The 27,968-nt window shown below is 40.4% G+C and overlaps 1 protein-coding gene across 3 annotated transcripts; it reads left to right on the top strand.

Moving 5' to 3' along the window:
- The first annotated feature begins 309 nt into the window (after window positions 1–309).
- Window positions 310–27,225, top strand: LOC149821580 (putative lysine-specific demethylase JMJ16). Of its 3 annotated transcripts, XM_089980932.1 has the most exons (14): window positions 310–386; window positions 873–932; window positions 4,632–4,793; window positions 4,922–5,223; window positions 5,477–5,548; window positions 5,656–5,733; window positions 5,852–6,373; window positions 6,454–6,678; window positions 6,902–7,063; window positions 9,132–9,500; window positions 9,616–11,284; window positions 11,387–11,490; window positions 13,167–13,364; window positions 26,694–27,225. In XM_089980932.1, the coding sequence occupies exons 4-14, from the start codon at window positions 4,924–4,926 to the stop codon at window positions 26,997–26,999; spliced, it is 4,005 nt and encodes a 1,334-aa protein (XP_089837058.1). In that variant the 5' UTR covers window positions 310–386; window positions 873–932; window positions 4,632–4,793; window positions 4,922–4,923; the 3' UTR covers window positions 27,000–27,225. The 3 variants fall into 3 exon arrangements, with proteins under 3 accessions (XP_089837058.1, XP_089837059.1, XP_089837057.1); XM_089980933.1 differs by lacking the exon at window positions 310–386 and having other exon boundaries at window positions 588–932; window positions 26,731–26,999; XM_089980931.1 differs by lacking the exon at window positions 310–386 and having other exon boundaries at window positions 592–932.
- The last annotated feature ends 743 nt before the right edge of the window (window positions 27,226–27,968 follow it).

Genomic DNA, 27,968 nt, shown 5'->3' with positions numbered 1-27,968 from the left:
AAAACGCTATATTTATAAGGGTACCTTAATCGTTGGCCAAAACGATACAGGTCCGATCCCGATACTCACAACATTGGTCCTCCCTAACCTAGCCTCAGAAACCGTTTGCCTTGTCCCCACACCAAGTTAGCGTGAGAAAGTGGTCCTTCAACTGCCCAATGGTAAGAGAGCCCTAGCCCGCCCCCAACCTTAGGGCATCCTACCCAGTTAGGTAAACCCTCTCTCTCTCCAATTGCCTTGTTTTTTTTATTGAATATATATTCTAAGGTTCACCAAACTTTTGGGTTCTTTTACACATGGTTGATGGATGGGAATGCCAAAGGTTAATTTTAGTTATGAGCGCATGAAAGGCATCACACACACACATGCATGAAGAGCACCTTGATGTATGGTTGTCATTATTTTTCTTAAATAATATATATCTATGTTTTTTGTCACTTTTATTTTTTCTCTCTTTTGTGTTACTTTTTTATTATATATAATGACAATTAGGGTTTAATAACTGATTTCCATGATACCTAGGGCATGCATTTACTGTCAGAAGAAGGGTTGTTTCCTAAACCACGGGTAATATATGTCAAACCACCATGTCATGAAACCAGCAGCTTTTTAATACAAAATTTTCCCCTTTATTTGCTTATAGTTTATGCATATTTTGGGGTGTTTACCTGATGGAGAAATTTAGGGTTAGATCTGCTCAAATTATTGTTTCCGTTGTTCTTCAATAATAATGAAATTGACTTTTTGAGAATTCCCATGTTTTGGTTTTGACATGATTTTTGGAACTTTGGGCGTGTTTGAAGCAAACCATCATCGTCAATAGAATTAGGAATATAATTGTTAACTTTTTTTATCTTTCCAAATTTTTGAAGGTACCCAACAATTGAAAACAACGGTTGAACGATTTGGAGTAGTGGACTGCGCGAAAATAGGTGAGTTGCAATGATTAATGCGAGAGATTTGACTGTGATCCTTAGTTTTTGGTATTCTTCAGATGCTTATTTTTTGCCTCTCTTTTACTGATTTTAATTATATACACGCGTGTCTCGTATTGCATGATATGTTATTCACTATGAGGAACCACAATTGGAAAATGAAATTGCCCCGGTTGGTGTTAAACGATCGGTGAATAGATGCCCTTGTATGCATAAACTGATGCTTTGATTTTTTGTGTTTAGTAGATCTACGCCAAAGGATGTGCTGTTGAGTATTTGGTGGTGGTGTTATGTTGGATTGTATGGTTTTGGTGGTCTACAATGATTTGATGTTTGGGTTTCTTATTAGCTTTCAAGTTTCTGTAAGAGAGATGAGATTCATGAATAACGACTAATTATGTGATTTTAGTTGAAATAGAAACATCCCTAACAAAATGGAGATAATTCTGCTTATGAGAACTTTAGGGGTACCCCGTAAGGGAACTGCCATATTCTTTTAATTTTTATTCTGTTTCCTATTTTTCCTCGTTTTCTATATGTATTCTGATGAATGTTTGAGATCACTTTTGTTAAATTAATGGCCAAAGCTTACTGCTGCAAAGTAGGTGGTGGTTTCATGAAGACTTTTGTTCCATATATTGCTAGAATCCTTAGTTTTGGTGATGTCATTAGGCTTTTATAGGACTTTTAGAATCCTTTGAGAGTAAAAATGACGGTACTAGTTATTCCATCTGATGGTGTTTAAGGAAAGGGTTCAATATCATGGCAATTTGAAAAATTATTAGGTTTACGGTCTTCCAGTTGAAGTATCATTCATGTTTCAGACGTTAATTAGCTAGATACCACGTAGCCAAATAACTTGCAAGTTATGGTAGTCACATAATCTCTATTCCGTTAGGTTGAATGTAATTGAGTTGGGCTTGCATTGTTATAATTTCTCCAATGTCTTGGTCGTTCTTGTCATGGTTAATCCATACTTCCGCATTAACGTGTTATACGTGTACATGAAATTGTTGATTCTTAGCTCTGTGATAGACAATTTTCGATGTCATCCAATACATCCAAAAATGCAAAAGCTTTTTGTGAGGTAGCTGCCTTTCTTTTAAATTGAACCCCATATGACAGGTAGCAGAGGTAAGATCAATGAGAGGGATTCCTGCCTATATATTGCACATAAGGGTCTTCTATGCAGGCAACTCATGTATGAGATGCATGGTTGGCTATTCATAGATTGAAAAGGCTAGACAAATGCTCCATGTATGTCTAGCCCTAGGCAGGTGCCTAGATGACATAAGTATAATTGTTCTTTGTTTTGTTGCCCATCTGGCTTCGGAATACTTTTTTTGCCCATAGGTTTTTAGGCTGTTTCATTTTCCATCTGTCATGAGAACATCAAATGTAATCACATAGATCATGCAATGTCCACTGTGGGGGTTTATGGGTCTTACGATTCTTTCTTTTACATCTTTTAATTGTATTTGGTTTCATTATTTGTTTGACTTTGGTTGAGTTGAGCATAGATCTATCTAGATCCATTAGGGTTTCTAAGTGTCCAAGTCGGAAGAAGTCTCTAAATACTTATTGTGGTGGAATTCATAATTAGTAAATTGAAGTTTCACTTGGGCCAAGCAATTGGTTGTGGAGGTTAGGATTCTATTGAAGCAATCCTAAATCGTTCTGCTCTCACTCTTACTCTCTTTGATGATCTCTGAGAAGTATCAATTGGAATCAGAGAGTTGATCCTCAACAAAAAGATGATGAATGGGGAACTCGAGTTGCAGACTTTAGTGCAATAAGCCTTTGCAACATTGGAAGTTATAAGGTCTGGTCTAAACTATGATAAAGGCATGCCGAATGTTTGATGAAACACTTCTTCGTTGTGGGGACTGTTTAATATTAGAGACACTAAGTGCTCGATGGAACACCCCACATGATTTCAGGGGTGCATGAAGTGAGTTTGATCTTGTTCCATACCAGCTGGAGTAGCATGGAGAGGGTGACCAGCAACTTGGGCGTGAACCCCCACTATATCTAGTGGAGGACCAGCCAGTTAGTTGTGTGAAACCTGAGTGCTCTCCCTTTCATGTTCTTGCTTGCAATAGGCCAACTGGATGAGACAACAATGTTAGGCCGTGAAGGTTCGTGTCTGCATACAGTCACCAGTTGTTTGCAGCTATAATGTGTGTGGAAGACAGTTTCTATCTGGGGATGTTTAAGTCTTGGCCTAGGAGTTTGGGTGCCACAATTGGTTAGATTGCAGACACCATTAAAAAGGGCTGGGGTTCTTGCATGGAGGGAACCATGGAAGACTTCTATTTGCCCCTAATCCTTACTTGGACACCAAGCAACTGTAATGGATCTATATGGATCCGTACTCAGCTCAACCAAACTCAAACAAATAATTGGCCCAAATACAATCAAAAGACCTATACTCATACCCAAAATGCAAAACAAATCCCCTTAAGACAGGCAAGAACCATAAACACCTAAAGTGGATGTGCTGTCATTCCACCATGATTGTGTGCATGCCTTGCTCTCAAGCTGTGGTTCTTCAGTTTGGTGTCTCTTCTTTTGGGTATCTAATCGCCCACAGTGTCTTCATGCATGATCCAGTTGGTCAGTTCATCCGTGGGAGCACAATCCATATTGTAGTGAGATTTAGAATTAATGAAAGAAGATTCTTTTGGCCAAGCAATTGCTTTTGGATACTATGGTTCCCTTGAAGCAACCTTAAATTGTTCTTATTTCCTGCGTTTTCTCTTGGATAATATCTGAGATAATAGAATGCGGATTTGTTTTTCTTTCCTTCATTTTGGTGGTTTTTTTAAGAACTACAAGAAAAAGTCACAGGAAGACATCCGATGACATACATACATTGATCATGAAAGCAAATCTTGACATGGAGGTTAGAATTGTTATTCTATTGGCAAAGATTTGGCATTAGATTTTGAGGTCGATTCCAAGTCTGAAGGTATATTGTTAACTTAATGCCTAAACATGTTGCTTCAGATTTAGGAAGAGCTGGCATTGGACTCAGACTATGATAGTTAAACTTTTATCAATCTGTATACCATAATTGACCGGACTAAATTTGAAACCCATTCGGCAATAATCCAACTTCCCTAGTATACAGAACTGAGAAAAAGCAAGCCTATGGGAAATAGGTAGATTCATCTCGGATCCATCGTTGATTTGGTTAACTGTCTGCATTGTTTTCTGATTCTAACACTACTATAACCATGTGCGCATACATACATTTTCAGCATCTAGTTTTTAGCTTTGTTCATACAACATTTTTTTTAAGTCTATAGCCAACCATGATACATTTATCCGTGTCTGGTTAACATAACTTTCCATTCTTGTTGTTTAGATATCCAAAGCTTGAATCCACTCTTAAGTGTAATCAAGGAAATTGATTATAAATGAGGAAAGAAAAAAAGTGGAAAAAGAATAACTAATCTGGCTTGGATGTGTTGTCATTGTAGCTGGTAGATGTTTTATGACTTTTGAGCCAAATAGAAGATGTGAAAATTTCAGCTTTGCCTGTTGGCAACTTTCCTTTAAAAAAACACGACATATTTTAAGTTTTCTTGTTAGCACTTTAGTATGAATGCTTAATGATGCATTAAATCTTTTTATAGCTGCAAACCTAATTTTCATGTTGTCTTTGGTTGACATTGTGACACTTCTTAACAGAAATTCTTCTTGGTTCAATCCAATGTACCTGGTATCAGGAAATATGCATTGATGACACATTTTTCTGAAATAGTGGATGTATCATTGTCTTTTCGAGAGCACTAGCATCGAGGACTTTTTATGGATATCAAACTGATTTTGTTGCTGCATGCTTGGCCTTTGGTAAGATGTGTACAGTAATAAATGTTATTCTACCGAAATGCAAGTCTCTAAGACAGTTTGTGGCTGTCTTTGGATACTGATCTGTACTCTTTGTCTAATAATCATGTTTTCCTTGTTGGACTTGTCAGTTATGATGGGTACACAATGTATTGAACCTCACACTGGTGAAGGAGAATCTGGGAGGCCTTTTTCTCCACATGGCTTTTTATCACTTTCATCATTCACCTTGAAGAAGATTCATAATGATGCTGAAATGAGTTCTGTATCTCCACTAGTTGCAGCTCTTGTAGATCAGTTTGATATGGATACTGAATGCAGCACCAGTGATGATGTGAAGTTCACCAGGTGTCTTAGGCGAAGGTCTTCGATAAATTATGGGATGTTTGATGTAAACTCAGATGAGGAATGTGACATGGAACCATTGAACCTGGTAAGCATCTCGTATCTTGTTATGTCTTGCTATGGAAGTTTTATTTATGTTCAGTGGAGATTATAAGATTTTTTCAGTAAGCAGGGGTATAAGATTTTAGAGTACATAGTTTCTTTATTCTTGTAACATGTGTCTTGTTACATAGTTTCTTTATTCCTGTAACAAGTGTTTTGTTACATAGTTTCTTTATTCTTGTAACAAGTGTTTTGTTTTCTTCCTTTTTTCATTTATCTTTTCTTTTCCCCTTCTCCAGGACAACTCTTCAAAGCCTCCTCTACCAAAGGGTGTTATTCGTGGTTGTGCAAACTGTAGCAACTGCCAAAAGGTTGAGTTGTTGACAATGAATGTGATATCTAGTGTCCTCCCCCCCCCCCCCCTTGTTTTAGTTGCTTGTCTTTGTTCAGTTTCTTGATTGAGTTCACTTTTAAACAGGTAGTAGCAAGATGGCATCCGGAAGATGCACACAGGCCTGTCATAAATGAAGCTCCTGTATTCTACCCCAACGAAGAGGTTTGTTGGCACTTCTGATTTTTTTAGCTTGTGTTTCTGCATGTTCAAAATGAAAACCAATTTTCTTATGAATGTTATGAATTTTGTTTCTGAAGAGATGTTTATAATCACTATCCAGGAGTTTAAAGATACTCTGAAGTATATTGCAAGTATACGACCGATGGTGGAACCATATGGAATTTGCCGAATTGTCCCACCTCCTTCATGGAAACCGCCATGTCCTCTTAAGGAAAAGTGTGTATGGAAAAATGCTAAATTTGTGACACGAATTCAACAACTCGACAAACTTCAAAATCGAGAACCTATGAGCAAAAAATCCAGAATTGTGCATATAAGGAAAAAAAGGAGGAGGTGCTTGAGAACAGAGACATCCTGCAGCCATAATGATGCAGGAATCACAGATGTACGTGAGGGCCTTAATGAGGATGAGAGGTTTGGATTTCTACCTGGCCCAGGGTTCACTCTAGAATCTTTTGAGAGGTATGCAGATGATTTTATTGAGCAGTACTTTGGCATGAAGGATACAGATCCACTTTCAAGCTCAAGCCAGAGTCAGGCTAAACATCGACAAGAACCATCTGTGGAAGATATTGAGGGTGAATACTGGCGGATGGTTGAGAAGCCAACGGAAGAGATTGAGGTAACAGAGATGGTTTATTGCTTTCTTGCCTCTAAACATTCTTTGGATGTAAGCTATAATGTCTATCCTTCCTTTTTTAGGTACTTTATGGGGCCGATCTGGAAACTGGAGCATTTGCCAGTGGGTTTCCTAAAGCATACTCTGGTTCAGGGAACAATGAGTCAGATGCATACGCGAATTCTGGTTGGAATTTAAATAACTTCCCCAGGCTAGCAGGATCTGTGCTCTCTTTCGAGAAAAGTGATATTTCTGGCGTCCTAGTGCCATGGCTGTATATAGGCATGTGCTTTTCATCATTTTGTTGGGTGAGTTCTGTTCCATTAGGCCCTTTACATGATACAGCAAGTAGGTTATCCAGTTCCGTACACATTGAAAATATTGCACTCATTTCCTATGTGCATGATGTGGCATTTGCATATTAGGTTTCTCTTAGTCTGACCCTGGAGACGGAGTACAAGATTTTGGATGCAAATGCATTCACCTTTTAATGTGGAAAGAGCCTTACCTTTTCTTTTTCTTCTGTCACAGCATGTTGAGGACCATCATCTTTACTCACTGAACTACATGCACTGGGGTGCTCCAAAGTTGTGGTATGGCGTCCCAGGAAGTCATGCCTTGAAACTGGAGGCAGCCATGAAGAAGCATCTACCTGATCTGTTTGAGGAACAGCCTGACCTGCTTCATAAGCTTGTGCGTAGTAAATTGTTCATACAATAATTATGCAATTTCAAATTCAGCAAGATTTGCATAATAGGATGAGCATGTTATTCTTCCTTGAGGTTGAATCTTAGCATGGCATAGGAATGTTTATTTTGCATTAAGGGAGAACATTCTGGAATGGTAATTTTGACTGTTGTGCATGAATAAAGGCTTCATACTCTTTCATTTTAGTAACATTGTGATGGTTGGTTTCTATCGCATTGGAATTCATAAACAAATGTCTTTGTTCCAACTGCCACCCCTTACGGACAAGAGGATACACTGGTCCTCTTGAGTCTTGAGGCAAACCATTGAGATTGGTGTTGCATATTATTACTTAGATTAGAGATGGATATTACAAACAACAAATTGAAATGATTAAACTTTTCTCATTTGAAATTGTGTTGGGCCTATTTCCTATTAATGCATGTATAAAACTTTTGATAACAACAAACAATATCTAGTTCTGCCTATGTATCGACTTTACAAAATTAATAAGTAAGCTTTTCTATTATGAACATGAGACAAACTTGGCATAACTTGAGCTTCTAATGATATAAGCTTGAACAATCTGATCTGTATCAGGGATTGAGACTTAAAAAGCAGAGCTGAAAGAGGGGAAGTTTGGCTTTTACTGGCCTTAAAAATAATTCACTTTTAGTTTTTTTTCCCACTATTTCTTTCATGTTCTTTCTAGTTCAGCTGTGTATAGTTATGATGTCAAATGCTGAGAAAGTTTTAGGTGGTTGGTCTCTACTAACAAATGTTTCATTCATGATTATTCACAAAGGGTGGGCTGATACTTTACATAGCTACTTTCCTTGTGAGGCTGATGTTAATGTGTTAGATGCCTAACTAATACATTGAAAGGCCCTAGGGTGATTAAGGTGTGTAAAGTCAACCAAGATTCTAACCTACCACTAAGCTCTACATCGGACGTTCTTGGCAGCCCACTCTAGGATGACTGTCACTCTAGCCTTAACTTCAGGTAACCCTTTCTATCTTTTTTCTGCTCTCACTCTAGTCCAGATAGGACTTTTCTTGGGTCAACCTTTCTGGAATCGTACTTGAGATGTGGAGGTTGCTCTGATACCAAATGTTAGATGCCTAACCAATACACCAAAAAGCCCTAGGGTGATTAAGGTGCGTAAAAGTCAAGCCCTTAAACCACAAAGTTCTAATGTAATATGTTCATGGGGCACAGTCTTTCAAAATAGTTGCATAGCTCAAGGACTCCTGTAGTCACCGCAGTGAGTGGGGATGTAAGACCTAAGATTAGGCAGCTGGATCGATGTATAAGCATATAGGCGTTCTATGTGTGGAAATTGCGGCTGTTCTTGGCACGGTGTTCTCATGGATTAAGTTTCTTAATGACTTTAGGATCTATAAGCTGTCATCTATATGAATATAAAGAAAAAAATTCAGCTATGTGCCAAAATCGTGCCCTGGCATTGACATTACTTGGATGGACGAGTTTTATCTATATAGTGGTGAAGCATACACTGCATATAGATTACTTGAAGCATTTTCTTGCACTTGTTTGTTAATCATTGGCCTTCTCTTTTTGGGATTCCACTATAATAACTTTTGAATTATGAATTTTCTTTTTGAACTATGTAAAAGAAAAGGCCATCTAGTTGATAGAGATAAAGAACTTGGATTGAACTGAATGTAATTATGTAAGGCTGACTCAAGTGGACACCTGTCTAATTCCTTCTTCAGTCCAAATTATGGCACTGTTGTCATGGGCATGGTAGCCTTCAAGAATCCTAAAAATGAATGCTAGAAGATAATCCATTAAGCTTTTAGAATGAGTATAAATCATTGTGGTTTCAATCATGTCATGACTGATATATTACCGGAGATGCACACTTGGGTTGCTATGTGGTTGACATATTTTCTGATGTTCTTTTGCAGTTATTGTATTATAAATCATTATGGTTTGAATCATGTCATGTCTCCTGGAGGCACACACTTGGGTTTTGCTATGTGCTCAATCTATTTTTCTAATGCCTTCTTGACCTCAGAATTTATTGTGCTTTTTTATTTCATTGAACAGGTCACTCAACTGTCACCAACAATTTTGAAGTCAGAAGGTGTACCTGTCTATCGATGTGTTCAGCGGTCTGGGGAGTTTGTTCTCACCTTCCCTCGGGCTTATCATTCTGGTTTTAACTGTGGGTTCAATTGTGCTGAGGCAGTGAATGTTGCTCCTATCGACTGGTTGCCACATGGACAGAGTGCTGTTGAACTTTATTCTCAGCAACACCGTAGAACATCCCTGTCCCATGACAAGTTGTTACTAGGGGCAGCACGGGAAGCTGTTAGAGCTCTCTGGGAGCTCCACCTTCTGAGAAAAGAGACTCCTGGCAACTTAAGTTGGCAAGCTGTTTGTGGAAAGGATGGAATTTTGACAATGGCATTCAAGGTAAACATTTAAGAACATTAGTGTTACTTCATAGTGGGATTTAACTGTCCTGTAAAATGTGCTTTTGTGATAAACTGACTTGAGGATTATTCTTTGATCTTCTTTTCTTGCATAGACCCGTGTTGACATAGAGCGTGCCAGAAGGCAGTTTTTCTGCAACCCTACACAGTTTAGGAAAATGGATGTGAACTTTGATGCTACCAATGAGAGGGAGTGTGTCGTATGCTTTTATGATTTGCATCTCTCTGCAGCTGGTTGTGAATGTTCTCCAGATACATTTGCATGCTTAAATCATGCAAAACAATTATGCTCATGTGCTTGGAGTACAAGATTTTTCCTCTTCCGTTATGAATTAACTGACCTAGACATATGTATTGAAGCATTGGGAGGGAAATTGAGTGCAATACACAGATGGGCAAATTTGGATCTAGGACTTTCTTTGAGTTCACATGTCACAAAGAAGGAGAAATCCCAGGAGTCTGAGAACAAAAGTGCATTAGTTGGCAATCCCTGCTTTGAAGAGACAAAGCCAAAAGAACAAAAGCCAGTAGATGATGTTTCATTGAGAAATACTGCTAATGTTCATGCCCAGCAGTTAGAAACAAACAAGCCCCTCGTGCAGCCAACCTCTTTTGGCAAAACCAAAATAAAATATCATACAGTACAGACCACAGCAGAACTGGTTGGTGCCAAAGATTGTGATTTTCCATTACATCAAGAACTAAAAGCTTCTACAACTGAGTTGGCTTCTATTGCTCAAGTTTCTGTTTTCAAACAGGATAGAGGAAAAGTGTCTGATTTGAATGAACCATGTCAAGTAAGGTGTGAAGATGGTGTAGCTTTTTCTGATCATGATGTTCGTGAACTAAGTTCTCCTAGCCATTACAAATTAAGCAGCCATAAGTTGCAGATTAGTGATGGGCACTCAGTTCCAAAGATACCAATGGAATCCTTCCCTGTTTGCCAGCTTTCAGAAGAGGACACGTCCTATACTAAGCTCCCTGATAACTCTATTAAAGTGCACAAAAGAACATTTTCTGCTTTAACTACTGTCAGTAAATTGAGTAACTCAGAAAGTAGCAAGTCTATATCAAGCACATCTCACAGAAATATTATTTGTCTTAGTGATGACGATGATGAGGATCAAGCTGAAAAGGGATGTGGTTCACTTATCCAGGTGAAAGTGGAAGAGTCCACTACAAAAGATGTAAAAGTTTTAGAAAGGTTTATGACAGTTGAGAATAAAACTGCTGGCAGTAATTCTCAGAAAGACCAAGTTTCTGGTATCCTGGAGACTGATGAATCAGCTGTGGTCAATGGGAAAGCTAAACAGCCTGGTGTGCCAACTAAGAATGTGGCTAACCATCCATTTAGAGAGGCTGTAAGTTCCCATAGAAAAGATGAAAGCTGCAATAATAATTTGAGTTCTTCAAGTAACCTTCAAGATTTATCATCAGAAAAAGGCCTTAACAAACAGCAGCTTGCAAATGAATGTAGCAATGGGAAGCATTTGCAGTTGAATTCTTGTGGTAACTTAAACAATGTGCAGAAAGGTGAAAATGTATCTGATCCCACCACCATTCAAATAAAAAATGGATCCTGCATGCAGTCTCCAGTCTCATCAAGTCGATCTATTGTTGTAAAACATCTGAATAGAAACTGCCAAAAGGGTCCTCGCATTGCAAAAGTGGTAAGGAGGTTCAACTGTACTGTAGAGCTGCTGGATTTTGGACTTGTGGTCCCTGGAAAGGCATGGTGTAACAGGCAGATGATATTTCCCAAGGGTATGCTGTGTTATGTTTGGAGTTTTATACAATTATATTGATAAGAATGTACTTTAGGCAGTTCTATTCCTTTTCAACCTTTTCTTGTTATTTCCTTAACAGGGTTCAAAAGCCGGGTTAGATACCTTAGTGTTCTTGATCCAACACAAATGTGTTACTATGTCTCAGAAATCCTTGACTCGGGAAATTCTTTACCACTCTTCAGGGTAACTTGCTTTTCTGCTCCATGTTTCTGTTTTAAAGATGTAAAGTATGAGCTAGTGCTCTTGTTGCTTTTGGTTTCTTACATATTTGACTTTGTTGTTTTCACACGACTGTTATTTTAGTTTTAAATCTTTCAATTTCTTACTATACCATGCTTGTGTATGCGAGTGTCTCTATAAATCATTTCTAAGGCGTTTCATAAATCTGTCGCTATGGGATTTGGATTTGGCTTTCTCAAATCACACCCATGTTAATCTAAAAGTATTTGAAATCCAAGGACGAAGAATTATATGCTACCCAGAGGCAACTCTCTCTATTTACAACTTTGTCATGTGATCTTTTGTATTCTAGTCATGCTTGAATAAAGGATCATTCAGACTTTTCGCAGGCACTTTTCTATTTACAAACTCATTTAATTCTCTTGGTAGTCAGAGCTGAATGAATGTTCATTGGCAGGTCATTGGTCATTATTAGCTAGTCATTTTGGGGAGTTTATTTAAATAGTTCAGAATCTCTCTCTCTCTCCCTCTCTTTCTCTCTCTCTCTCTCTCTCTCTCTATATATATATATATATATATATATATATATATATATATATATATATATATATATATATATATATATATATATATATATATATATAGGCCGGCCACAAATCACGAACAGGGCTGAGACTTGCTGCTTCTGGTTTAGATTGAGTCTGTTAAGTTAGAGCAGAGTTGGGCTGGGTTCAGATGATTTGCTTTTTCTTTCATACCAACTTGGTCGGCTACTGTCTTGGTAGCTTGGATCATTGATGAACATGGTCTGCAGTCCTTGGTGGCATTTCTCTAGTATCTACTAATCCTTGTTAGTAAGGGGTATATGTGTAGGATTCACTACACTTTTTTGGTAACATCAATGCATCAACTGCAAGTTAAGAAATTGATTTTGAATCTATGCAATTAGGTTTTCAAAGTTCCACAGAGTCCTTCAACATTGACTTGGAAGAAAACTCATGTTTAATCTACTAAGATTAAAAAAGGCCTGCTCTACAGCCATGGATCAGAACTTTCACATTCATCCCTAATAGGCAAAGATAGACCCATTTAGATGACTTTGAGGTGATGAATGATAAGAAAGTTTTTTCTTCTACCTTTTTAGCAAGCAAATCTTCCTTCAGTATCTTGCAATATGGAGAATTGTGTCTCAGTGAAGCCAACTTCAGCAGCATAATCTCCTAGATGTGTAAAGTTAGTAATGATGGATGTGCTGTTTGATAAAGGTAAGGATAAGATTTCTGTTTGATAAAAAGTGAATACACACACACAGTGTGTGTGTGTGTGTGTGTGTGTGTGGAATGTTGAGCAGCATCAGATTCTTACCCATGCTTTATACAGCTTGTATTTGGAGACTGGAGAGTAGAGGCATACTGGCATAGAACTGCATCTAGTTACAAACTGTGAAATGTGCCACATTGTTGACATGAAGATCTTGACTGATATCCAGGAAATCACAGTTCAAACTTTTCAGCAGCTAATATGTAATTTCAAAGTTTTTTAATGCTGGGATCCATGATGTTTCACTTCTCTATGCCACCTAATGTTGTACTCAGGACTGATGAGTGGATGATGTAAAATTATGAATTTATGGAGGTCTAGCATTGTTATGTGGCTAATTTTCTTATTCTGAAAATCAGGTTATGGTAGAGGATTGTCCCACTGAGGTCTTCATACATGTTTCTGCCAGTAAATGTTGGGACATGGTACGTGAGAAGGTGAATCAAGAGATTGCTAGGCAACATAGCCAGGCGAAACAAAACCTGTGTGCCCTACAACCTCCTGGATCGGTTGATGGATTTGAAATGTTTGGGCTCTCATCGCCATCCTTTGTTGAGGTAGATCTGCTTAACTTTTCTTTTATTCCAGTTCAAAGAGCATGGCTGTAAATCAACTATGTTTCTTTTGTCGTTAGAATTTCTTTTTCACCGTAAGTGAAGGAGCTGCTGTTGTTTTAGTAGTAGCAGCTCATTGATCTATTTCATGTACCAAATGTGCATTAGAATTTTCCTTAGGAAACCATATCGACACATCCTCCTGTGGTTGAAAAAGAAAAAAGATGCATCCATGTATATGAAATATTGTTGTATGAGCATTCCTGCACATTACAACTGAAAATAAACATGCAAAGTGGATGTTTTTTCTATTCTTCTGAGGCACTGATTGTTCAACAGGTTATGATCTCTCTCTCTCTCTCTCTCACACACACACACAACTAAAAATATGCATTCTGTGCTGTGAGGACCAGTTATTAAATTGAATATTTTCTATGATATCCTCTGTGACATCGGCATTTTTCTACTAACAGTATACACAAATATCATGCCAACTTGAACATCCTTTTGGTAGGGTAGCCTTTGTTCTTAAGTTGCATGTAGATCTCCTGTTATTGCAGCTACGTTATTATTTTGAGTCCTATGCTGGGGGATATGTGTATATATGCATGTTACCTTATTTTTTAACAGGATTTTCTAGTTTTTGGAGTTTTGAAAATATTGTGAATATGCACTTGCTAGTGATATCCAAAACAAAATGTTGGCGTGGTTTCAGTATTTGTCCAGGGTGACAAGTGTTGGTGAACTTGTTATTGTTCACTATAAACCATGGGCATCATATGCATGCATCCTCACGTGCATGTAACATGGAGAGAGAGAGAGAGAGAGAGAGAGAGAGAGAGAGAGAGAGAGAGAGAGAGAGAGAGAGAGAGAGATGATCATTTGAAGGGGAAAAAATGAAGGCACAAAGAATCATGTGTAATGAAACACTAGTGCAAAGAACAATGTCACAAAGTGACTATAATGAATGCAAAGCACATAAACAAGAAGCCACTAACGGGCAAAATACAGTAAGTCATAAAGGGCTAGGCACCAAACACACACAATGTGAGAGGGAGAGAGCTTGCAATATAAAAATGATATATTGAAATGCTATGAAAAAGCATTGTGGAGTGGTGGGGGCAAAATCCCCTTTTATACACTTTATGTAACGCTCCCAAAATCTCGGACTTTGTAACTTTTTACAAAAAGTTTGAAAGCTTTGTAATCGATCATTTTTCAAAGTTTAAAATGGTAGTTCAACGAAAAATGGCGTTTGAAATAACAAGTCAACGGACCTTGGGTGCATTACGGGCGAACTTTCCTTTACACAATAGATTTGTATCTCCGTATAAGCATTTAAAACCACATGGATCCAAAATAAGGTTTTTGATAATTTAAAATTTATGGAAAAGAGGAATTTCCAAAGGAAACCTTGATGTAAAATTACAAAACGTACTCAGGAACGAAACGTCAGAGAAAGAGTGAGATCTTGATATCATCGCATCATCTCGTCATCGCCTGCCGTTCCAACCTAGTCGTCACCTGTACCCCATAAAATGGGTTAGACTTATAAAAATCTGGTAGGTGCATAGATAACAAAATTCAGAACAAGACTAACACCTGCGTTGTTCCTTTCGTGATGTGCAATTCAGAATAAGTAAAATATGCATGATAACCTTGTTTTGTTATTAACTGTCCTGAGGGTAAGCACAGGAGAAATGTAGAAACAACTGAGACTGCCCGAGGGTTTGTTATGCTATGTATTTTGATACCCTAAACAACTAGCTGAGTCTGCTCCTAAGGGGATGGCTAGTGACCGAGAGATAATTCCTTAGAGGCATTCGTGGCAAGGGATGCATCCAGCTTTTGCAGAAGTCCATGGGATCTACCACCTAGGATAATTTTTGGTAGTCCCGTCCCCAAACTCCGATGACCGGGGACACTAAGTCGATTGCTACTCGAGGAGCATAGTTGTTAACAACCTGTCCATCAAAGTTTTTGTATCATCCCATCATCTCTTTTGATAGAACCAAATAACCGAATCGGTATGTCAGGTTCTATTTTAACTGATGACCCATTCTACATGATCTAGTCTTTCAAATCAACTCGAGCATCTTGCCTGTGAAGGCGATCATCACCATTTATGTGATTTTCTTTTCATCATTGTGCATTTGCACGTTATGAGGTTACCATAAACTTCTCATCCAATCATCGTAGTACTAACATGCCGTGCATGTCTGATAGTACCGTTACGATGAGAGGGATATCAGTTTCTCAGGAAGAAACTCTAACATTATTTAGAAATCTCAAAGTCCATGCTTTAGGCCGAGAATATCTGAGTCATTTTGGATACCAAAACCAAGGACCAAACGTACGTACCACCTAGGGCTACGTAGTCGAAGCCTTTCCGTTACGCAGGTTTTGAGGGAAAGACTCGATTGCGAATACACAAACACTGAAATACTTGTTTTGCTTTTCGAAACAATGAATAATACAAGCTTTGAAATCTCGCATGTGAAATCCCTTTTTAAAAATAAAGACTTGGCAAATATGCGCAAATCTGCGTCTTTAAATACAAGCGTAATGCAAAGTGGGCAGGAGTATGCAAAACTATGTATTTTATAAAGTTATATATATATATATATATAATACATATATATCAAAGCATAACCCTTTGCACATTAATGCGCGGTGGCTAAGTAAATGACATAAAGCAAGACTCGATGTGCGAAACCACACATCGAGCTGCATAAGCTGCATAAGCTATGCACGATGTACAAAATCGTACATCGGCTAAATAAATTGCGCAAGCAGTGTACGATGTACGAAATCATACATCGGCTAAATAAATTGCGTAAGCAGTGCATGATGTACAAAACCATACATCGGCCAAATAAATTGTATAAGCAATAGCCTATCCAAATAACAGCACAACGACAAAGTAAATGATATAAATTTTAAATAGATGTATAAATTCTAAATAAATTTTAAATACGTAAAACTACATCATTGAGTTAAAAGCATATATATATATATATATATAAGTTAGAAGTATTCTGTCATTTGTCATCATATGCAACTTTCTTCTACCTCAGAGATGGTCAGACTCGCTGATGATTTTGAGCGTAGGTTTTTAAGACCTTGTGCCTTGGTGAACGTGTCACATCCGTTGTGCCAACGTGTAGCGCTAAAAGATTACGTTGCGCTGCGTAAAAGATGGTATTAAAAACTTATCGGGACGATGATTATGTTATAGCGGTCAAACCTGAACCTAGTTTGAGCCGACCGGATCAAGCTGGGCTCGGTACAAGAGGCGGGTAGTAAAGCTCGACTGAGTTAGGCTCAACTTGCTAACTGAGCCAACTCGGTTTGAAAGCGGAGACCGAGCTTAGCTCGAGGGGCTACGCGACCAATGGGAGGGGTGGGCTCGACAGTCAGACCGAGCCCGACCTGGTCCCTATGTTGCGACAGGAATGGGGGTTGACAGGGCTGCATTCCTAGACAACCCGACTCGTTGACAGCACCTCGCGGTGCGACAAGGGCGGCTGGCCCTATCGAGGCTCAGCTTGGTTGAGGGTGGTGCAACATGGGGTGCCTGCCTACTTCCGGCCTGCCAGAAAATGCACAGAGAAAAGAGAGGGAGCAACAACTGTTAGGTTGCTGCCCCTTTAGGGAACAAGGGGCTGAGAGAGGGTAGGAGGGCCGCCCCTCCTGCTTGATCTTAACTGAGGGTCACGAGAGGGAAGGAGGGCCGCCCCTTCTGCTTGATCTTAACTGAGGGTCGAGAGAGGGCAGGAGGACCGCCCTTCCTGCCTGAGCTAACAGAGAGATGAGAGAGCGTAGGATGTGCGGTGCCCTCCTGCCGTAAGCTAACAGAGCAATAAGAGAGGGCAGGAGGGGTGACGCCCTCCTGCCATGAGCTTACAGAGAGACGAGAGAGGGTAGAAGGGGTGGTGCCCTCCTGCCATGAGCTAACAAAGAGACGAGAGAGGGCAGGAGGGGTGGCACCCTCATGCTTGGGATCATCAGGGAGACGAGAGAGAGGGCAGGAGGGGCGATGCCCTCCTGCCTGGGATCAATAGGGAGATGAGAGAGAGAGCAGGAGGGTGGCACCCTCTTGCCTAGGATCAACAGGGAGACGAGAGAGAGGGCAGGAGGGGCGGCTCCCTCCTACATAGGATCAATAGGGAGATGAGAGAGAGGGCAGGAGGGCATCGGGGGTTCTCCGGTGAGTGTGGGTTGAGGAGGGAGGGGGATCTCGGCGGGGATCGGGGTTTAGTAGAGAGGGAGATGGGAGACAGTAAGGGGGTTTTCCGATTTTGTAAAGAGAACCCCCCTGCGGGGGTTTAAATAGGCTACGTCATTCGTGGTTGGGAACCGGGTTCGGGTTGGATCCAACCTGGATCCAATTTGTTTTTTTTGTTCGAATCTTACATTCTACCCCTATTAAATTAATTTTGTCCTTAAAATTTTGCAGAAGTTAAAACTTAAGGAAACAAGTCAGGGTATTTCTCCCTAATGTTGGCTTCAGGTTCCCATGTGCATTTCTTGATTTTATGATGCTACTAACGAACCTTGACTAGAGAGATAGTTTTTTATCTTAGCACCTGGTCTTGTCTATCTACGATCTCCACTGGTCTTTCTTCAAAGGTTAAGTCTTCTAGAATGTGTACGTCATCATAATGAATGATGTGTGATGGGTCGTAAACGTACTTCCTTAGCATGTATGGATTTGCGCATACTGAGGAGGTAGTGCTACACGATATGCTACATTGCCAATCCAATCCAAGATTTCGAATGATCTGAAATATCGAGGACTTAGCTTACCTTTTTTCTTGAATCAAAAAACACTTTTGGTCGGGGATACCTTGACAAAAACCCTATCCCCAATCGAAAAAGTGAGTTCTCAACGTCGTTGATCATCGTAACTCTTTTGCCGACTTTGAGCAGTCTGAAGCCTTTCTCGAATCAACAGGACTTGTTGAGTATAATGTTGTAGAACGATTGGTGAATCCATCATCCGCTTGCCAACCTTATCCCAATAGATCGACGATCGACAAGGCCTTCCATACAATGCTTCGTATGGGGTCATCCCGATGCTAGCTTGGTAATTGTTATTGTATGTGAATTTCGCAAGACTTGTGTGCGAATCCCAATCCCCTTTCTAATCCATCATGCATGCCCGAAGCATGTCTTCTAGAGTCTGTATTGTTCGTTCTGATTTTTCATCGGTTTGGGAATGGAAGACTGTATTGAATTCTAACTTCGTACCGAAGGCTAGTTGTTACTGTCCTCAGAACCTCGAAGTGAACCGTGGGTCACGATCAGAGATAATCGAGACCGACACTCTATGTAATCTCACAATTTCTCTGACGTAGAGGTTCGTCAGACTATCTAATGATTGGTTGATGCGGATTGGCAGAAAATGAGCAGACTTGGTGAGTCTATCAACGATCACCCAAATCGCATCATGTTATTTCCGAGTTCTTGGTAGGCCAACAATAAAATCCATAGTGATGTCTTTCCACTTCTATTGCGGAATCTCCATTTGCTGCATCACTCCGCGATGAATGGTGTACCTAGATTTGTGAGCCTCTGCTAAAATTTCGTCTCTCAACTTAGGGTCATTTGGAACCCATAAACGACCCGAGCTTTCAACTTCTCATAAAGTGCATCGTTCTTTTGCCTAGCAATAATCCTGACCAGTGTCTTGGGTTTAACAGTGAGATTTGACAATATGATTGATCCTTTTGTGCTTGCAAATGGTTTCCATGCGACTAAGTCTTCTACTAGCTTCCATCTTGTGCACAAAAGGTTGGTCAAATCTCCTGAAGTCTTTCGGCTGAGGGCGTTAGCTACAATGTTCGCCTTTCTCGAATGGTAGGAGAGGGTGAAGTCATAGTCTTTGAGGACTTCCAGTCAGCACCGTTATATCATATTCAATTCTTTTTTAGAGAACAGGTACTTGAGGCTCTTGTGATCGGTAAAAGCTTCAAATTTTTCTCCGTACAAATAGTGTCACCAAATTTTTAATGCGAACACTATCGCAGCTAACTATAAATCATGAGCGGATAATTCTTTTTATGAGCTTTAAGTTGGCGCGAGACATAGGCGATTACCTTCCCGCTCTGCATCAGAATACAACTTAAGCCCGTCCTAGAGGCATCAGTGTAAATAACAAACCCACCCTGACCAGAGGGTAAGGCTAAAATAGATGCAGTCGTGAGTCTTCTCTTCAACATCTGAAAGCTATCCTCACACTTATCATTCCATTCGAACTTAGTTTCCTTTTTTAAGAGTTTAGTCATCGATAGCGCGATCTTGAAAAAGTCTCGGATAAACCTTCAATAGTATCCCGCTAATCCAAGAAAGCTCCTGATATCACGCACATTCTTCGGTTGCTGCCAACTCAACACGGCTTTTACCTTGGCAACATCCACGAACACTCCATCTATAAAAATAACATGCCCCAAAAACATAACTTCATTGAGCCAAAACTCACATTTGGAAATCTTGGAGAACAAGTGTTGCTTTTGCAAGGCCTCTAAGACAATGCTCAAGTGTTCACGATATTGTTCCCGACTTTCAGAATATACTAGGATATCACCGATGAACATGATCACAGAGGTGTCCAAATATGACTTGAACACCCTATTCATCAAATCCATAAAAGTTGCAGGCACATTGGTGAGTCTGAAAGGCATAACGGTAAACTCATAGTGCCCATATTTGGTTTGAAAGACCGTCTTCAAAATGTCATCACCCTTAATTCTGAGTTGATGATACCTAGATCTAAGGTCAATTTTTGAAAAAACTTTAGCTCTTTGCAGCTGATCGAACAAATCCTCGATACGAGATAGCGGGTACTTATTCTTTATTGTGGCCTGAATGAGCATCCGGTAGTCTATACACAACTGCAACAATTCGTCTTTCTTTTTCACGAACAATACTGGTGCTCCTTAGGGCGATACGCTTGACTGAATGAATCCTTGGTCCATCAGTTCTTGCAACTGCTTCTTGAGCTCCTCGAGCTCGACTGACGCCATCCGATATGGTGCTTTAGAGATTGGCGTGGTGCCCGATAACAACTCAATTTTGAATTCTATTTCACGATGCGGAGAAAAGCCTGGCAGCTCTTCCGGGAATACAACAGGAAACTCTCAGACTACTTCAATATCTTTGATTAGAATAAGCATTGGTTCTGAAAAGATGATACTGACTAATAAGGCAGTGCATCCACTCCGCAAGTACTTTTGCGCTTTCATTGATGATATCATTCGACCCGCAAGGACAGGCTTTGAAAATTTAAATTCCACCTTAGGAACACCTGACTGAGACAACACAACCCTCCTATCACAGTAAAAAACCTTGGCATGATACTTATGTAACCAATCCATACCTAATATGACGTCAAACTTAGTCATATCAAGTAGAATCGCACAAGCAGGCAGATATTTTGTTAAGACTACGCCCAGATTCGGTACGTCGGTTGCACAGACTGTGTTCTTCCTTATCGGGTTGTACATATCCGAAGGGTTGTTAAGAAGTTTTATAGGTATTTACAATTGCTTAACAAATTTAACAGAAATGAAGGAATCTGTGGCACCATAATAAAATATACTAAAGCTGCTTGGTCAGCGACCAGAATGGTACCTTGCACGAGTTCTCCTTTGGTCAGCTGTTCGACCATGGTGGCATATACATGTCCTATCACTCTCTTCTAATTATTCATTTGTTGTTGAAAAGGTCGAGGGGGCTGGTGTACTCTGCCATTTCTCTTAAGGTCATCTGCTTTCTTTTCAAGGCATTATTGTATGTAATGTCCCATCTTGTCGCAGTATAAACATTCTCTTGTCTCACGAGGGCAAGCTTGCCCGTTATGCATCCTTCTGCATTTCGGGCAAACATCAATGGACCCCTCTCGGGGTTGAGGGCCACCCCGTGGTCTTTGCCTCTTGGTCTCAGGAAAGTGCTTTTTTCTTCCGTGTTCTGCCCTTGGAAAGGTGGCCACTTAACTTGGCCACCCGAGGGAACCCTCTTTTGATTGCCACCTGCGGCAGGTGATTTCTTGTTCAAGACATTCTTAGAACATTCCCAATCGTCACTCAAGAGAGTGATTGCCGCAACAGCCGCAGAGAAAGTCGAAGGCATACTGGTAAGGACCTGATGTCGGAGCCCTTCCTTCAAGCCTCAAATGAATTTTTCAGCCTGTTCCCGATCGTCTTCGAATAGGTTGGAACAATAATGCTCTAAGTTCTGAAATTTTGTGGTGTAGTCCCCCAGACTTGCGCTGCCCTGGCATAACTCCAGGAATTTAACCTTTTTTTTGTCCCGCGCATGAGGGAGAAAGTAGTTTGCTAGGAAGGCACCCTGAAAAGCTTTCCAAGGAATAACCGTTGCTCCTGAAAAATGGATGCCCTGAATTGCATCCCACCATTTGCGAGCGTTATCCTTGAGTCGATATGTCCCAAAGACTGTCTTTTTCTCCTCTGTTACAGACAGTACTTGAAACGCCCACTCGGTCTCCTTGACCCAATTCTCAGCTAGTTCAGGATCGGCCTTGCCAGTGAAGGTCGGGGGATCGAGTTTCAAGATTTTTTCATAGGTGATGGAATTATGGTTGTTCACGTGTGAAGACACAACCTGATCCCTTTGTACGCGAACTTGACTTTGGATAGCATTGGCCAGGGTACTGAGGCAATCCATGACAAATCCCCGTTGCTCCGACCATTCGTCCATCAAATCGCCATTCGTGCTTCGCGTGATCCTTTATTTATAACAAAGGATGCTCAAGTTAGTGTTTAAAGAACTCAAAGAAACAAGGACAAGATTCATATATATATATATATATATATATATATATATAACGAGAACAATATACAAAAACCCAACACTGCTGGTTGATAAAACAGAAAGAAAAAAAACTTGTCGCAACAACAAAAAGAGTTCGCAGACTCTGAAATAAAACCACAAGTACCAAGTTCTAACATAGTTCCTCGTGTTGCCGATGCGCCTAACTCTGTGCGGAGGAGAGGTGTGTAAAGTTTCGTTGAGGGCTCTTGGCCTGTAGGGGGTGCTGTTGGTGTATAATGTGGCGAGTCTGGTGAATAGAGGGGCGAAGCCGAAGTGTAGATTGGGGAGTCTTGCGAGTCGTTGGGCGTGTAGTTGCCTTGCGTGCCCGTTGAGTTTGGTGGTACCTCAACATACCCGGGTATTCTCAGAGCACCCTGGACTGAGGAAGTTGCGTCCTCAAGTCCCTGCACTGTCAACTGTCTTTTGTCATTACCTTTCTTAAGGTGACAAAACTAGATGGAATGCCCTGACTCTCCACAGTAAAGACACTCGTTTTGGGTGTCCGGGGGACTTTCGACCTCTTGTGTGCCAGATGTAATCTGCTGATCAACCAATACTTGTGACGAAACATGACCGCCACCACAACCCATGCAGTGGCTAACAGTGCTTGGTAGAGAAAAGGGAGTACGAGTCCCCAAGGATCTGTAAAGGTGGGTGTGGGTGGTCTCTTTATCCAATAATTCGACCAGGTCATTGGGCGCCCATTATTTCCCCTACTCCTCACTGAGCGGCTGCGTTCGAACCTCATGGGCTCTTCCTGCGTTGGCTGGCGAATTCATGTCTTGCATGGGTGTCATGTGTTCATTTCCAACTCCGTCTTCGAACATGAGCTTTAAAAGAACGAAAATTCTCTTTTAGTCTTATAGAAGCATATAATGTATCATAACGGAACTTATACTCACAGCGCCATGCAGATATTGAATGATGAAGAATCACTGTTTTCCTTATGGCTTTGATACCAAGTTGTAACGCCCCTAAAATCTCGGACTTGTAACTTTTTACAAAAAGTTTGAAAGCTTTGTAATCGATCCTTTTTCAGAGTTTAAAACGGTAGTTCAACGGAAAATGGTATTTGAAATAACAAGTCAACGAACATTGGGCGCATTACAGGCGAACTTTCCTTTACACAATAGATTTGTATCTCCGTATAAGCATTTAAAATCACATAGATCCAAAATAAGGTTGATAATTTAAAGTTTATGCAAAAGAGGAATTTTCAAAGGAAACCTTTATGCAAATTTACAAAACGTGCTCAGGAACAAAACATCAGAGAGAGTGGGATCTTGATAACATCGTCACATTGCCTGCCGTTCATAACTAATCGTCACCTGTACCCCATAAAACAGGTCAGACTTATAAAAATCTGGTAGGTGCATAGATAACAAAATTCAGAACAAGACTAACACATGCGTTGTTCCTTTCGTTATATACAATTCAGAATAAGTAAAATGAGCATGATAACTTTGTTTCGATATTAACTGTCTTGAAGGTACGCGCAGGAGAAACATAGAAACAATTGAGACTGCCCGAAGGTTTGTTATGCTATGTATTTTGATACCCCGGATAACTAGCTAAGTTTGCTCCTAAGGGGACGGCCAGTGACCGAGAGAGAATTTTTCAGAGACATTCGTGGTAAGGGATGCATCCAACTTCTGCAGAAGTCTATGGGATCTACAACCTAAGATAAATTTTGGTAGCCCCGTCCCCTAACTTCGATGACGGGGACACCGAGTCAATTGCTATTCGAGGAGCGTAGTTGTTAACAACCTATCTATCAGAGTTTTTGTACCATCCCATCCTCTTTCTTGACGAAATCAAAGAGACGAATGAGTATGTCAGGTTCTATTTTAACTGACGCCCCATTCTGCATGCTCTGTTCTTTTAAACCAACTTGAGTATCTTGCCTGTGAAGGTAATCATCACCATTTATATAATTTTCTTTTTATTATTGTGCATTTGCACGTTGCGAGGTTATTATAAACCTCTTATCCAATCATCGTATTTTTAACATGTCGTGCATGTCTGATAGTACCGTTACGATGAGAGGGATATCAGTTTCTCAGGAAGAAACCCCAACATTTTTTATAAATCTTAAAGTCTTGTGCTTTAGGCCGGGAATATCCGAGTCATTTTGGATACTAAAATCAAGAATTGAACATACGTACCACTTAGGGCTACGTAGTCGAAGCCTTTCCGTTACGCAGGTTTTGAGGCAAAAACTATGTTGCAAATACACAAATGCTGAAATACTTGTTTTGCTTTTCGAAACAACGAATAATACGAACTTTGAAATCTCGCATGTAAAATTCTTTTTTAAAAAGAAAGATTTGGCGAGTATGTGCAAATCTGCATCTTTAAATGCAAGCGTAATAAAAAGTGGGTAGGAGTATGCAAAACTGTGTACTTTATATATATATAATACATATATATATATAATACATATATATCAAAGCATGCACATTACAGCACGGCGGCAAAGTAAATGACATAAAGCAAGACTCAATGTGCGAAACCACACATCGAGCTAAATAAACTGTGCAATGTATGCACGATGTACGAAATCGTACATTGTCTAAATAAATTACGTAAGCAGTGCACGATGTACGAAACTGTACATCGACTAAATAAATTGTGTAAGCAGTAGCCTGTGCATATAACAACGCAACGACAAAGTAAATGATATAAATTTTAAATGGACAAGAATACGCAAAACTGTGTCCTTGAGTTAAAAGCATATATATGTATATATATGTATATATATATATTTACATACACATATAAGTTAGAAGTATTCTGTCATTTGTCCTCGTATGCAACTTTACCCTATCTCGGAGATGGTCGGACTCGTTGATGATTCTGAGCGTTGGTTTTTAAGGGATCATGCCTTGGTGAGCGTGTCACGTTCGTTGTGCCGACGTGGAGCGCTAAAAGATTACGTTGCGCTGCATAAAGGATGGTATTAAAAACTTATCGGGACGATGATTGCATCATAAGGGTCAAACTTGAACCCAGTTTGAGCCGACCGGACCAAGCTGGGCTCAGTGCAAGTGGCGGATAGTAAAGCTCGACTGAGCCAGGCTCAACTTGCTAATTGAGCCAACTCGGTCTGAAAGCGGAGACCGAGCTGAGCTCGGTTCTAATCGAGCTTAGCTCGACGGGCTACACGACCAATGGGAGGGGGTGGGCTCAGTGGTTATGCCGAGCCCGGCCTGGTCCCCATGCTGCGACAGGAAGGGGATTTGATAGGGCTGCATTCTCAAACAAACCGACTCGTTGACAGCAACTGGCCCGGTCGAGGCTCAGCTCGATTGAGGATGGTGCGACAGGGGGTGCCTGCCCACTTCCGACCTGTCGAAAAATGTACAGAGAAGAGAGAGGGAGCAACAACCATTAGGTTGCTGCCCCCTTTAGGGAACAGGGGGCTGAGAGAGGACAGGAGGGCCGTCCCTCCTGCTTGAACTAACAGAGAGACGAGAGAGGGCAAGAGGGGTGGCACCCTTTAGTCGTGAGCTAACAAAGAGATGAGAGGGGGCAGGAGGGGTGGCACCCTCCTGCTTGGGATCATCAGGGAGATGAGAGAGAGGGCAAGAAGGGCGGCACCCTCCTGCCTAGGATCAGCAGGGAGACGAGAGAGAGGCCCTCTTGCTTGGGATCAACAGGGAGACGAGAGAGAGGCCCTCTTGCTTGGGATCAACAGGGAGACGAGAGAGAGGGCAGGAGGGCATCAGGGGTTCTTCGGTGAGGGTGGGTCGAGGGGAGAAGAGTCGAGGAGGGAGGGGGATCCCGGCGGGGATCGGCGTTCAGCAGAGAGACGAAAACGGGAGACGGGAGGGTTTTTTTTCGATTTTGTAAAGAGACCCCCCCCCCGTGGGGGTTTAAATTGGCCACGCCATGTGTGGCTGGGAACCGGGTCTGGGTTGGATCCAACCTGGATCTGTTTTTTTTTTCTCAAATCTTACACTTTATGAGACCAAGGAGGGCTGCCATAGAGTCGTTGGGAGCTCCCCCAATGGTCACATGACTCACATTTGTGACCGTAGGGGACCCAACGACTCTATGGGTTGGACCCTCTTGGCCATTCACAAATGAAAAATAACAAAAGAAAGAGAAAAATAAAAAAATGCAAAAATGTCCTTAGTTAACATGTCTATTTACATAATAAGAAAAAGACTAAATTGCCCCTAGTGGGCATTACAAAAGATAACAGAGGAATAATATATATATATATATATATATATATATATATATATATATATATATATATATATATATATTAACAGCATGCTGCGAGCTGGTTGGAGTTTTTTTGTGAAAATCAATTCTATTGGACCAGCAGCATGGTGACAACATTGTGTTTCTCATCATGATGCTGTATTCAACTGGCAAAAGAAGATGGACAGTAATATGAAAAATGTGCATTCTTCTGCATAATGATGATTACTTGGTGTCTTGAGCAGAAATTAAATTTTCATTTTTCTTGTTATCTGATTGTGACAGAAAATAGTGTCTCTCGACCCTGATCATTTATGTTTAGAATATTGGAGCAGTCAACCAAGTGATCAAAATCCAGAGAAAGCTCTTACAAAAAGTTCATCTGAAGATAACAGAAACAACATACACTCTGAGCAGAAGAAGGCCTCGGAAGCAGTAGGATGTATCCTCAAAGGCCTATTCAAGAAGGCCAACCCTGAAGAACTTCATGGTCTACATCATGCTCTGAGCAACAAAAATTCATCCTTTGATGAGTGCATGGTAATTCAGGCTCTCAAGGAAGAGATTCAGGAACGCCAAAGGCGGGTCTAGTGATGTTCACATTCTTCCACTTGAAGGATATCTGGATCAGTAATTTTACTCTCTCTCTCTCTCTCTCTCTCTCTCTCTCTCTCTCTCTCTCTTTCTGTTTAACCATAATTTTGTTCTCCAAAATGTTCTGAGAAATAGTTGCACCATATTGACTCTACGAGAAACTGCAAAGGACATTGTCCAAATGTACAGATTGTCATAATTGAGTAAATGTATGAATGCAATGGAACTCTCTCTCTCTCTCTGTGTGTGTGTGTGTGTGTAGTTTTCGGTGCATCAAATATCTGCCTTCTCAGCTGTTAGGCTCTGTTGGGAACCTTGCATTGAGCTGGAAACACCATTTTTCATGTGTTATCAAAATATGGTTTTGCCAAAATGTGGTGAGGATGGAATTGCCAAAAACATTCTCTTGCTAATGGTGTTCAAATGTATTGTTGGGGCTGCCAACTCCATTTTCAATGTGGTGTTTTGGCAGCATCACTGCTCCCAAACAGCAGAGGGCATCTAGACATGAGATCTGGGAGAAGCTGGAATCGCAACAGACCTCCGATTCAAGGCTCCAAACAGAGCTTTAGTGTCGATAGTGCTGGTACTTGGCTTGGCATTCCTAAGTTGTAATTGATGTGCAAACATTCTTGCTTGTGGCATAGTCGATCTTTCAGTCCACTCAGTCAATTTCATACGAACATCAACATATAATTGATCAACCGATCGTTGAACTATTTTTTACAGAATATGAGCCACAACTTGCAATTATAAAATATGTTTGCAACTCGTTTGAATGTTCATTTGTTTGAATGTTCATTTATGAAGAACATTAAATGTAAAAACAATAAAATAATATGGTTTTTAGGTGCATTAGATGGAGCAACCAGGGTTTTTATTGAACTCTTCCTTTTTTAGTGGACATTTTAGTTTTTTCTCACAATTTTTAAACCAAGGTTATGACACCTGCGTCAAAGGGCATCA

The sequence above is a fragment of the Nuphar pumila genome, chromosome 11 (genome assembly GCF_984573655.1).
Source record: "Nuphar pumila chromosome 11, dmNupPumi1.hap1.1, whole genome shotgun sequence".
In the NCBI taxonomy this organism is placed as follows: domain Eukaryota; kingdom Viridiplantae; phylum Streptophyta; class Magnoliopsida; order Nymphaeales; family Nymphaeaceae; genus Nuphar; species Nuphar pumila.
The sequence above is the reverse complement of the archived record's forward strand: the minus strand, read 5'-3'. Positions and strand labels throughout refer to the sequence as shown.

Coding starts and splice junctions, on each gene's coding strand:
- LOC149821580 (XM_089980932.1), top strand. CDS start 4,924: ATGATGGGTACACAATGTATTGAACCTCACACTGGTGAAGGAGAATCT. Junction 5,224..5,476: donor ACATGGAACCATTGAACCTG/GTAAGCATCTCG, acceptor CCCCTTCTCCAG/GACAACTCTTCAAAGCCTCC. Junction 7,064..9,131: donor CTGACCTGCTTCATAAGCTT/GTGCGTAGTAAA, acceptor TTCATTGAACAG/GTCACTCAACTGTCACCAAC.